This window comes from Marasmius oreades, chromosome 6 (genome assembly GCF_018924745.1).
Source record: "Marasmius oreades isolate 03SP1 chromosome 6, whole genome shotgun sequence".
NCBI classification, from domain to species: Eukaryota; Fungi; Basidiomycota; class Agaricomycetes; order Agaricales; family Marasmiaceae; genus Marasmius; species Marasmius oreades.
In genome coordinates, this window is record NC_057328.1 from 99,848 (window position 1) to 111,393 (window position 11,546).

At 48.2% G+C, this 11,546-nt stretch overlaps 6 protein-coding genes across 6 annotated transcripts; 5 read left to right on the forward strand and 1 right to left on the reverse strand.

Annotated features, from left to right (window-relative positions):
* Nucleotides 1-884: 884 nt before the first annotated feature.
* Nucleotides 885-1,456, forward strand: E1B28_009478 (uncharacterized protein; the record flags this gene model as incomplete). The annotated part of the gene is made up of 3 exons (XM_043154373.1): nucleotides 885-995; nucleotides 1,050-1,150; nucleotides 1,201-1,456. The coding sequence occupies 3 exons, from the start codon at nucleotides 885-887 to the stop codon at nucleotides 1,454-1,456; spliced, it is 468 nt and encodes a 155-aa protein (XP_043006828.1).
* Nucleotides 1,457-5,966: 4,510 nt separating this feature from the next.
* Nucleotides 5,967-7,158, reverse strand: E1B28_009479 (uncharacterized protein; the record flags this gene model as incomplete). Its single annotated transcript, XM_043154374.1, has 5 exons — nucleotides 5,967-6,194; nucleotides 6,245-6,337; nucleotides 6,391-6,585; nucleotides 6,636-6,783; nucleotides 6,848-7,158. 5 exons carry the CDS (start codon nucleotides 7,156-7,158, stop codon nucleotides 5,967-5,969), a joined length of 975 nt encoding a protein of 324 aa, XP_043006829.1.
* Nucleotides 7,159-7,454: 296 nt separating this feature from the next.
* Nucleotides 7,455-7,975, forward strand: E1B28_009480 (uncharacterized protein; the record flags this gene model as incomplete). The annotated part of the gene is made up of 3 exons (XM_043154375.1): nucleotides 7,455-7,563; nucleotides 7,611-7,816; nucleotides 7,865-7,975. The coding sequence occupies 3 exons, from the start codon at nucleotides 7,455-7,457 to the stop codon at nucleotides 7,973-7,975; spliced, it is 426 nt and encodes a 141-aa protein (XP_043006830.1).
* Nucleotides 7,976-8,208: 233 nt separating this feature from the next.
* E1B28_009481 (uncharacterized protein) lies at nucleotides 8,209-9,651 on the forward strand (the record flags this gene model as incomplete). The annotated part of the gene is made up of 5 exons (XM_043154376.1): nucleotides 8,209-8,251; nucleotides 8,306-8,334; nucleotides 8,417-8,581; nucleotides 8,637-8,819; nucleotides 8,872-9,651. The coding sequence occupies 5 exons, from the start codon at nucleotides 8,209-8,211 to the stop codon at nucleotides 9,649-9,651; spliced, it is 1,200 nt and encodes a 399-aa protein (XP_043006831.1).
* A 224-nt stretch (nucleotides 9,652-9,875) lies between these two features.
* E1B28_009482 (uncharacterized protein) lies at nucleotides 9,876-10,222 on the forward strand (the record flags this gene model as incomplete). The annotated part of the gene is made up of 2 exons (XM_043154377.1): nucleotides 9,876-9,932; nucleotides 9,989-10,222. 2 exons carry the CDS (start codon nucleotides 9,876-9,878, stop codon nucleotides 10,220-10,222), a joined length of 291 nt encoding a protein of 96 aa, XP_043006832.1.
* Nucleotides 10,223-10,473: 251 nt separating this feature from the next.
* Nucleotides 10,474-11,189, forward strand: E1B28_009483 (uncharacterized protein; the record flags this gene model as incomplete). Its single annotated transcript, XM_043154378.1, has 2 exons — nucleotides 10,474-10,862; nucleotides 10,913-11,189. 2 exons carry the CDS (start codon nucleotides 10,474-10,476, stop codon nucleotides 11,187-11,189), a joined length of 666 nt encoding a protein of 221 aa, XP_043006833.1.
* Nucleotides 11,190-11,546: the final 357 nt, after the last annotated feature.

Consider the following 11,546-nt stretch of genomic DNA (forward strand, 5'->3'; position numbering starts at 1 on the left):
GTCGCGTTGCAATTGAGATACCGGAATTCGAACGAACTGGCTACATGTCGTTCGTTCGTATGAGGGCATTACTTCGAGTATGCCCTTTTAATAGGTTTAACTGCATTGTTGGCCTCCGCCTTTTCACCACCCTTGGGGCCCCCTTCTTCGGACGCTTCTTCGGACGCTATTTTTTTCGCGATATCGCTCACTGTTTTCTCTCGGATTTGCCTTCAAAGCACCCCCAGGTAGTCTCTCAAAGTACTTGGGCTTCTTGAGGTTTTGACATCTAGTCTCCCGATCAAGTTTGGTGTTTGGTGACTTTCGTTGAGTGCTCAAACCGAATCTAAGACCTTTGGCAAGCACAACCGTTTTCAATTATTCACCCTCGCGACATCGGTCTGGGTGTTTCGGTCTTCATATCGTCGCTGTGAGTTTCATATCTTGCGGATTTAATTTCAAGCCTCACATCTCGATGCTTTCCAATTCCCAGTGCACGTACACGCAGGTGTACAGTTTCTTTGCGGCGAATTAGCTGCATGCTATCGCGCTTTTTAGCCCATGACTTCACGTCTGGCTCATCACAGGCCTAACTGCACCGTTGGCTTGTATCTTCAGTGTCTATTTCTCCTGTGGATTTTTAGCGATCCAGTGACGGTCGCTCGTCGTCACTTGCGATGATCGCACGTTATCCATTTCGCTACAGATTTCCCCCCGGTTCTCCATCGTGAACTCAGAATCCATCTTTCGATACCCTCGCTATCAGCGGGTAAGTGGGATGGTAACGGAAAACGGACCGCTGACTGCGTCATGACTCGGTTAGCCCACGTTTTTTCGCTTGTTCTTTGTTCTCCTAGGTTCATCTTCTCTTTCAGCTCGCCTTCCCATCTCTTCCATTCACCATCATGTCATCTCAAACTCCCGCGGATTCCACCAACTCTATCGAGAATTATGAAAAACTTATCCGAGAACGCGATGAGCTTAACGTACAGGGACGCCAGGAAACTCAACTCAAAGTGAGTGACAAAGAGACCTCCCATGCCGATGACCTCTGATTGGGCATCCTGTAGGTGGTTTCCGATGTACAACTCCGTCTCAATCGGTCTCTACAGACGGTTAGGCAGTCCCTCGACTGCCGAAAGTGCCATGGCCTCCTGTTTCAGCCCTATGGGTCAGTGATTCAGTTACTCGAATCCTTACCTTCCATGAACTTCTATCTAGCCTTGTCTGTGAGCACTCTGTTTGTGCTCGATGCCTGGTTGAACTCAAGGAGGAGTCCAATCCGCCGCGATGTCCCAAGTGTTACACTGAGATCTTGCTTCCTCCAATCTTTTCCCCGCACCTCCACGCCATGGCTGTATCCTATGCGGCGTACAAGGGAGATCCAATACCCCCTCCCGTTGAGTTTATCTGGCCAGAACCAAAGCCTGAGCTGATTGAGAAGGGCATCAAACGATATGCCGACGAAAAGAGATAGCTGCTAGTTATTTCTCTAACCTACTAATTGATATATGCTGGTTTCTCGTCTATCCCTTACCTACTGTTATCATGATTTTTCATATGATCCGATTTTTTAAACCTCCGCCTGACGAGTCGCATGCGGCTATGGGGGACTTTCCCATGATTGATATATCTCCTTCTCTTTATCATGGGTCGAAATAAACCGGGAGACTCCTTTGAAAATCGCCTTCGAGGCCATCTTCAATCGAATACCCGATCTACATATGCCTCAGCCTTTGACCAGGCTGTCGATAACTCAAATGACGATTTGGATACCCGGGTGAGGCGGGCTACGTGGCTCAGCCAGGATTACCATCCCCCCTCTACTTCAACGACACCCAGCAGCGTTCCAAATTTTGCGGCAAATGAGTGGTGGGCAGGGCTAAGGGAACAATTTGTGAGTCAGCTCGGAGCACCGATAGGGTCTTCTCGTTAATAACAAAAAAATTAGCACTTGGATAGAGCTTCCTCTGGCAAGACTAGTACGGATCACGACGCTGAGACAAAAGCCCGGTCCATAAAAGCTGAGATGGAAAGAAGATTGGATTCACTTGAAAAGCTTTCGGAGGCAATGCCAAGACACGTCATTCTTGGAATCTTGACCGAAGGGGAAGAAGCGGCTTTCGATGGCCGGTATGCTATCTCTCTCGTCAAAAGGAAATGGGCCGCGCCTGTGGTCAATGAGGTCAACTCGATCATTTCTTCCATCGAGAAGACCTGCAGCAATTGGCGGTTGAAATATCCCAATACATATCCTATAAAGATCGACAACAGTGAGCAGGGAAATTCATCTTGATAATCTTTAATGAGCTGACTTGCTATCCATAGGAGCGGGGGTTCTAGATCGATACGCCTGCCATCATACCCCGACCTTGGTAGCATATTGTTTGGGCCTCGTCAATCGCGTATTCGACGGCGAGGCACAGATTTTATTCTACGGATGGTGAAGGTCTTTGGATTCTCGTTGACGGCAATGAACAGCACAGAGAACCAGGAACAACTGGATGCTATTGATGATATACCTGATGACATCCGAACCCTGGAAAATCGTTTTAATCTCGATGTCAAGACCGTTATTTACGCCGTCTGCCCCCAGTGTAGTTTTACGCACGCGTCCGATGCCGAGGGAATGTATCCGAAGATATGCCTCGAATGTCAGCCTGCCAGATCCCGAAAAGACGCGCCTTCAGTATGTAACACACCTTTACTCAAATATAACTCCACTCTCGAAAAACATGAGCCAATCAAAACTTTCGAATACTATCCCTTTTCCGACTGGTTTGGGCGATTCCTTACATTGCCCAAAGTGCGAGAGTACGGAGACGCATTCTGCGATAAGGTCGATTCCTCTGATCAATCACTCGGCGATAGAAAGAACACATCCGACGGTCGTTTCTTTGCGGAGCTCAAGGGTCCCGACGATAAGCTGTTTGTCGCAGACCGTGGCGAAGAGGGTAGATGGTTTTTTGCTCTGTACAGAGACTTCTTCAACGTCGAGGGCAATCTAGTCAGCGGGAAACACTCTTCCACGGGTATGATGTTGCTTTACTGTCTCAACCTCCCCTTGACCATCCGAAACGAACCCACATATGTTTATATGCCTGGAATAATCTCTGGTCCACTCGAGCCCGATGCAAAAGAGAGTCAGCACCGACATTATGTTAGACCTCTGGTTGATCATTTCCTGGATGGCTTTACTCGTGGATATCAAGTCTATGGATACGGGCCCTCCTCGATGGAAGATACCTCCAAATCACCATATGGCCGTGTCGAGAGGGTAGCATTATCAGCTCTAGTGATGGACTTCAAAGCTGCCCGTCCGTTCTCAGGTCATGTTGACGTCAATGCTCATTGCTTTTGCCATGTGTGTCACTGTTGGCACAAGTCGACTCTCCTGCGCACTGATTATGAGACCTGGCCTCATGCAGATGATAAACGCTTCAAGGAAGCATCGTCAAAGTGGTTGCACGCTCTTCTGCATGGTAAAATGAAGGACCGATTACAGATCGAAACTCTTTACGGAGCACGGTACTCCGAGTTTCATCGGCTTCCTTACTGGAACACATCTCTCCAGGTAGTCGTTGATCCCATGCACACCATTTTTAGCCGCTGTGAGCAAATGTTCTGGCGAGGACCGTTAGGCCTCAAAAATCCCGATATTATGAAGGGCAAGAAAGACAATGAAGAGCTCCCTTCCGGCACAGTTGCCTTCAACTACGATTTTACCCCCCCTCCTTTACTACCATTCATTCGGGATCCAACCATCCAAGATGAGGAGCTGGAGGAGCTGGAGGAGAAGGAGGAGGAGAAAGAGGAGCTGGAGGACCGCCTGTTTGCCATAGACTGGGTGGACCTACCTGGTCCAGTAGCTGAATGGCTGCAGAGACAGCGAGCCGAGCTGACACCTCACCTCACTGACAAAGTTCGTAGGCAACTGAAAGCGATTTCAAAGACACTCTCGGTGAGGGACTCCACTGCAGACGGCCAGACAAAAATGAAGAAGTCCCTCAAAAGCCATAGTTGGGAGGCTCTCGCTTTCATATGCTCCATTGTATTGGCACTTCCTGATGGCAAGCTATCACACTTTCATACTCTCACGAGAAAGAACATTCAAAAGGAGGAGTTGGCGGATGTGTTAGTTGAGTGGGCAAGTAAACATTCTCTATACAATAACAAAATTGTTTAACCAATTGCCAACAGCGTGTCGTAGAAGTGATTGAAGACGAGATTTCCTGGCCCAACTTCACCATGAAATCGAGAAAACGGCTAGTCAACAATCTCCCTGACCTTCCGGAACTTGAAGTCGTCCCTCTGGAAGGATCGCAACGTAGCGCACTGCTCGACAGTCTCACCCAGAACATGAGCTACCGCACTGCACTAGGGATAGGTCAAATTCACAATCTCCTCCGGCAGCCAGTTGAGACAAGTGATGTGCTGTGGGAACAGCTCAAGCGACGTACCGTCGATGCTCTCAGATATGTCTGCGTGGATGTCAACCGCCTTCCTCCTCAATCGGAAACTGAATCGGACAAAGGCACGCGACTGATAGATAATCTGGTGGCTTGGGTATGTTTTAGGTTTCTCGATGGAACGGCCGCTGAGCTATCAATACAGAGACTCACTCAGCCCTTACAGGCTGCATCATGGCCTGCAATAAGATCCCGAGATGTTTTGGAACGGATACATCGGGCAATCAAAGAGGTTATTGTACCAACCTCGGTTGATAAACCTCCCCAGAACGTCGGGTTTCCGGCAGCAGGCACCCTCAAAACAGACAATTGGCGAGTTCTATTTGAAATTTATGTTCCCCTAGCGCTCCTTAGCCCGTGGCAGGAGGAATCCCCGATTTCGGCAGATGATGCGCTTCAGATGTCAGGCCCGTTGAGGACTTCGATGTATCTAACCTGCGCTTCCATCAATATGACGAAACGACGACCCTCCCTTCAGGATCGTAGCCATTTTCTGAACTGCTGGCGTCTGCACATTCAAGGAATCAAGGACAATTTCCCTGGATTTTCAGTTCCGAGCCATCATCTCGGCTTTCATGTGCACGACTTCATGGACCTATTCGGTGCAGTTCATAACTTCTGGTGTTTCCCTGGGGAAAGAATGATTAGGAAGCTACAAAACACTCCTATAAACCACAAGATCGGTGAGTAAGAATATCCGAGTCTATTCAAGAGTCTAATTTTGTCTGTCTGTAGGTGAATTTGAGAGTACACTCTTACACTCTTACTGTAAAGGAGCTGGATTCCGCCAGTGGTTACTTCTACATGATGATCGTCCTGGTCTGATCTGTGAATGTATCAGTCTCATTTCTCGGTCTTATGGCTATGGCTCCTCAGAGGATGAGGAAAGCATCGGTTTACGTTCAGAGGTTTCTGTTGAGAAAGTCCCTCCGAATGTTCTCGCTCTTTTCCCGGTTCGCCCTTCCAAGTCTTTTCACAATCGGATAATCCGTGGTAGCAAGTACTCCGTTTTAAGCTCCAATGCAAACGACAGTCATGTATGTTTCGCATCGGGTGACGCTCGTTGGCTCGCCGGTCGCATTGAATATCTTATTGAAGATGGAGAGGACAAGAGCATCAAGTTAGTGGTTCGACGATGTGAAAGCTGTACACGCTCCACAGCGGATCCTTTCAGCGTCTTTTGGAATGACGGATTTGAGGCCAAACTTGTTTCAACTCAGTTTGCCGCAGAGGTGGAGGTTATCGACTCGTCTCAACTAATTGGGCATTTAGCGAGATGGGAGCTGACTTCGGAAGAAGTCGCGGTCCTGAGACGCAGCAAGCTGGGTTAAACAGAACGTGTCTAGCCACGGTATACGGAGCGATTAATCTTCAAATTCTCTCAGCACAGGCTTTCACGCAGATAGAGACGATTATAGAGACGATGATCGATTAATGTGTCTTAGAGTAAAGGAGAACAGACGGGGAAAATCAATCATTAAAAAATGTACACGAAACGTAACCACCTATCCCTGACTCTCACTCTCTTCTCCCGAGACGTGCACTAGCGCGAACTGACGTCTTCCTCCTTTGGTTCTTTGTCTTCCGAGGCCCCTTGGCTTCAGACTTATCACAACATTTTTCGAGAAGTGCCTCACGTTCTTTCTTCTTTATAACCGATTTTGCATATTTGAGACGGCTGACTGCGAAATCATCCACAGGCCACAGCCTATGGTAGTCATCGAGCCAAGGAAATTTTTTTAGGCACTAACAGGCAGGGTGAGCAGTGAACGAGAAACGAGGGACTGCGGTCTTACATTTCTCCAAACTCTCTCCCGGTTTTCCGGCAATTGTTCAGTTAGAGAAAGGGCACAGTTGAATTCTGCATGTACTTGCTTCTTTACAAAAGCCTTGTCGAGGTTATTAGCCTATGACAAAAATATCGAGGAATGTCATAACACACCATGACTGAGTGGTATTTCGAGGCTGGCCAATTCAGAAATTTCTCAAGACTGTAACCTCCACTATTGGGTCTTCCAACTTCGCCTGGTGGTTTGCGTATTTTAGATGTTCCATCAGGTTTCGTGTCTTCGTCGTCAGAATCGTCCATGAAACCATCAACATCGGCATCAGATTCAACTTCGAAGTTGTTGTTCTGCTAAGAGGAAGTTATTGTTTCTCATATTGACGGATGTTACGGATACTCACACGAACATGAACGTTTATGGGTTTATCCGAGTCTGCGTCAGACTCTATGGTCTCCGTGTCTGTTTCCATTCTTACTTCTTCCTGGTCTTCCTCCTCGTCGTCGTTGTCGTCTTCCTCACTACTCGACAAGTCACTATTTAAGCGGTTGCTTGATGCAGGCAAGGTAGGAGGGCGTGTCGAGGCGGAACGTGGAGCGCGGAAGCAAAACGAACACGAAGATGTGGTGCTTTGTCTCGGCGGGGAGAGGTGGTAGGGTATGGAGAGCTTCGGCGTGAGGTCGTGGCGGTAGAGGAACGGGCAGGACCACTGATACGGTCAGGGGAATTGTGACGAAAGGCACTAAGGGGGCGGGCAGGACTAGCATGATGGCGAGGCGGGCGAGAAGGACTAGGGTGGCCCAATAAACCTGGACGCTGAAACATGTCAATGTGCTCAACGCAAACGGGACGCATGGTAGAAGGAGATTGAGAGGCAGTAGCGAAGACAAGAGGGATGTTGAAAACGGAGGGATGTTGAAGGTCATGGCGTTTGGAGGGGTTTAAATATGGCTCTCGCTCTTTCTTAACTGGCTCAAAGGTTCTCAAAGGTTACTTTCAGCGCGGCCACGTGTCCACTTCCATCAAAGGCCGTGTTGTCCGCTTTGAACGATTCCATGTCATTGTCAAGTTACAAAGGGTTTGCCTGGGATTAACCGCGCTTTGTCCGTTGGACTCGTATACGTAGAGTGGCGTTCTCTTTCATACATGTATAACCTTCTCATTGAACTTTTCTCCGCTCCCCATTTCTTCCTTCTACCACCTTTTTTTCATTTTGTCTGCTATGATGCCACCCTCAAGTCGATACCGACTCCATGCCACTCTAACAGGCCCGCAAGATGCCGTACTCTCTATATCATTCTCTGTCAATTCTAGATTCCTGGCCTGTACAGGTAAGCCGCTACTCGTTTGCCAATGTATATGTATAAATCTATTGCAGGGTATGACGGGGTTAGCATTTGGGACATGGAGACGATGAGAGCCGTAGGAATACCCTTCAGGTTCGTCTCTGTCTCGGGGATCGACGCAAAACGCATACCAAGTTCATCGACCTGGGTCTATTTCGAGAATATCAAACGACATGTAATCCTCCTGGGAGGCATACACGGTGACTTGAATGCGTGGTCGTGGAATGATTCCAAAGGGGTGAGTCGTAAACTGAATCGCTCACTGTCGTTGCTCAATCACTTATAGGTCTTTGAGCACCTGAAGCACGCTGTACCTAGCCACACCACACAGCAAGTCCTATCTTTACACGCATATGAAGCTCAAATCAGTCCCGGAGCCTTGCACATATTGCTGTAGGCTGTTATGACGAAACCGTGACGATTTGGAAGCTGTCATCTGTAGGAAATTTCTCCAAAGTCTTTTCAGTCTCTCTCGGAGCCCAATTTCATTCCTCGCACGGTCCAATTCGACCGCTCCCGCAACATCTATGCGTTTTCCATGACGGGACAAATGTGAGTCCTGGTCCCACGATAATCTGCCATGTCTCGCTGAAGAGTTATCATGTGTAGTGCATTGCTTTCATAAAAAGAATGGGGTCTGCAAATGGAAAAAGCAAGCGCCCCTCGAGAGGCTGTGAGTCGCCTCACTGTTTAGTCTATACCGTCGTACTTTGCTGACTTTCAACAGGGGCAGTGCCATCCTTGACGAAACGGGTGGTGTGCTGATTGTACACACCGGAAGCGATATCAAGGCCTTGTCCTCCTCCGACTTCAAGCACCTGAAAACGTTTAAGCCCAGTGCCCCGTCATCATACATTATCCCAAACAACTCGCATTTCTCGAAGATCAGAAGTGCATTGTCGCTGGCTCCGACTCTGGCCATGCGGCCGTGTACAGGGTTGAGAATGGCGAGCTGGAACAGACTCTTGCTTATCCGAAAGGGGGGCTTGTCCAAGCAGTAGCTGTGAGTGATAACAGCCTCTTCATCTTTTATACCTAATTCGTTTACCTTATTCCAGGGGTCTGCTGACAGCAAGTGGGATTATGTGGCCATAGTAGGCACAACTGCCGGTCAGGACGCTAACGTGCTCCTGTTCCGCAAGAAGCGGAAATCATCTTTCACCTCAGCTGAAATATTTTTGACTCGGTGGAACTTGATTTTCATGTTAATTGTCATTTATGCTGCGTACTTATACCGCCCAGTAAGTTGAAGACCCCCCTATTGATGAATGTAATTCTGATTGTCACCTGTAGACTGCCTTGAACTGGTATTATAATAAAACAGATCCCGCCTCGTCCTCTCCGTCCAAAGAATCCCACAACTTTCCATCCGAATTCATCCACACTCCACGTCCACAAAGGTTGTATGATAAGGCGAACGATCTCGACTCTCCCTCACAACATCACGATCTGTATGATTCGATGAGGGATCTCGACTATCTCTCTCAGCGTCACGATCCTTATGAAACGTTGAGAGATCTCGATTACTATTCTTCGCAACCTCCCGGTCGCAACAATCGTGATGCGGACAGGCATATTTACCGCCGTCACAGTCTCAACAATCGTGATGCGGACAAGGATTTTTTCCGCAGGAGTTTGGAAGAACGGGATGATCGTCAGTTTACCAACCCGGAGACGAATCAGCAACGAAACTCCCGTCAGGCACGGGCTCTCCAATCTCGTTCAGTCAAACAACATGGCGTACCGCGGGATTCTCTCTATGACACTCGGCGTGAAGACACCCTTCACGGTGGATACAGTGACCGCGTTGCCAGCGGTCGAGCCCGGGATCCTGTGGTGAGACAAGTCAAAGTTGTCGACGAACAACGCAGAAACGCTCATTCCTCTGACAGTGAGTCTGCTCAGAGTCAGGACCAGTTTGAATCCAAAGGCGTGGCAAAGACTTTCTCTGGTAGCAGCGAAGGAGGTGATTTTGTTGACGGTGAAGTGGTTCGACATCGAGATGCTGACCACGGGGAAGTCCACCCACAGTCCGAGAAAGAGTCGAAGCCTGATCTAGCTGTGCCCAAATAGGTTGGAAAGAGTGTTTTCAAAGTGGCGGATATAAGTAACAGTTGTTAAAGAAGCTTCGAATCAGAGGGAATGTCAGATATTACAGAGAACATATGAGATTTTGAACCTTACCAGTGACAGGCACCGTGTGGCTGGATATCGAGGAGCTCTCGGAGACGACGGAGATGGCGCGGAAAGGACGCCGTGTATGATACGACACCGGCCGAACTACATGTCTTTTAAGAATGGCCACGAATGAAGACTCACCTCCCATTCCTAAGACAACACTTCAAAATCTCAATGTTTGTTTCTTCGTGCACAGGAACTTCGTTGAGATGACTCATAATTCAAGTTATAGCACCTAGGCCGTCGACTCTTTTATGAGGCTTTTGGTTGTGAAACTCGAATGCAAGATGCAACCACTCGCTCCGTCCAAAAGGAGCGTTCAACTGCTTTTGCAACCGACCCTGATTCGCATGGGCCCGAGGAAGTCGAGGAAAACCTCGATATGAACGGGACCTTTGAAGATTCAAAAATTCACCTTGGAACCAAACCATTATCCATAGACTGGCTAAGCAAGCAAGTGCGATAGCAGCGAATACTCCAAGTCTGTTGCAATACGGTACTCCCGATTGGTGGAGGCGTTGGTTCGAAAGACGGATCCACACTGTGCTTAGGACAGCCTTCAAGGGGAAGGAAACGCAAGGGGGGGGAACCCAACCCATCTGATAATGGCACAATTTCGGGCAATAGGCTGGATGTGCGTAACATTTGAATGTTCAATCACTCTAGTCTCACATTGATTTTCAGAAATACGATAGGCGGCTGCTAATCGCCATTGAAATGCAGATAGAAACTCGGCAGAAGGAGGAACAAGAGGGGGTGGAATTCTGGTCGTTTGTCCTTCATTCAGTACGCGAGTTAGACCTGGCTGGCATCTCCGACGACGAAGACTCAGAGATTGAGGGACAAAAAGTCAAACTCGTTCATCAACTCGACTTTCGCCATCCAGATTTTCGTCCGCTGTTTGAGATGGTGGATCACACAACGCCCGAGAAGCTTTCGCGACGTGGACGACAGCGGCCTCGAGGAGTGCTAAGCCCTCTGGTGACGGAGCGTGAGCCACCATCTGGCATCGCTCCTGAACGCTTTAAACCAGAGTATCTTGCAGCGATGAGAGCTGGCCAAAAACCACAGATAAGGCTGGGGCACAGGGATTACCCCGTGGCACAGTGAGTCATCATTGACTTCTATGTTCGTTACAAGCTGATACTTCACCTAGTTTTGAATCCTTCATGAACAGGAAGAGACAAGAGGGGCTAGCGTCTGGGAATGAACTCGGAATCTCCGTCATTCCGGCGGGTCACCACACAATCATACACACCGAACCAGCGCCAGTCTTTCGTTCCTTCCTTACACACACTCTCTCTCTCGCAGTTACCCTACTTGCATTGTTTTATCACAAGTCGTTCCCTCAAATTTTTTCTGCATTCCTTGCATTTATCACACTTTTCTTATTATACCTCCTATGGTACCGATACCAATACAATTACCGCTGACTCGCTGTGGCCACTCTATTTATGTAGTACTAGTTTGTACTAAACTCTCAGGTATAATTTCAATATAATATGATTTTCTGTCCTTGTAACAGCCAACGTAGGGATACAAAATGATATTTACCAGTTACAAGGTGAAGTAATCACAGATTTGTGTACAAAGCGTGAGGTAGAACGGGAGGACGACCGAAATTTTCATAAAATGTTTGACAGTAAAACCTGGTAGCCCAACGTTCCATCTCTTCTAGTTCAAATTCCGAGAAATCTCCTGCTTCCCTTCTCCCGCTCAAGATCTTCTCTGCCCTTGATCCTCCAGGCCAAGATTTGAGGAGCTTACAAAATTTCAGGAAATAGACGGCA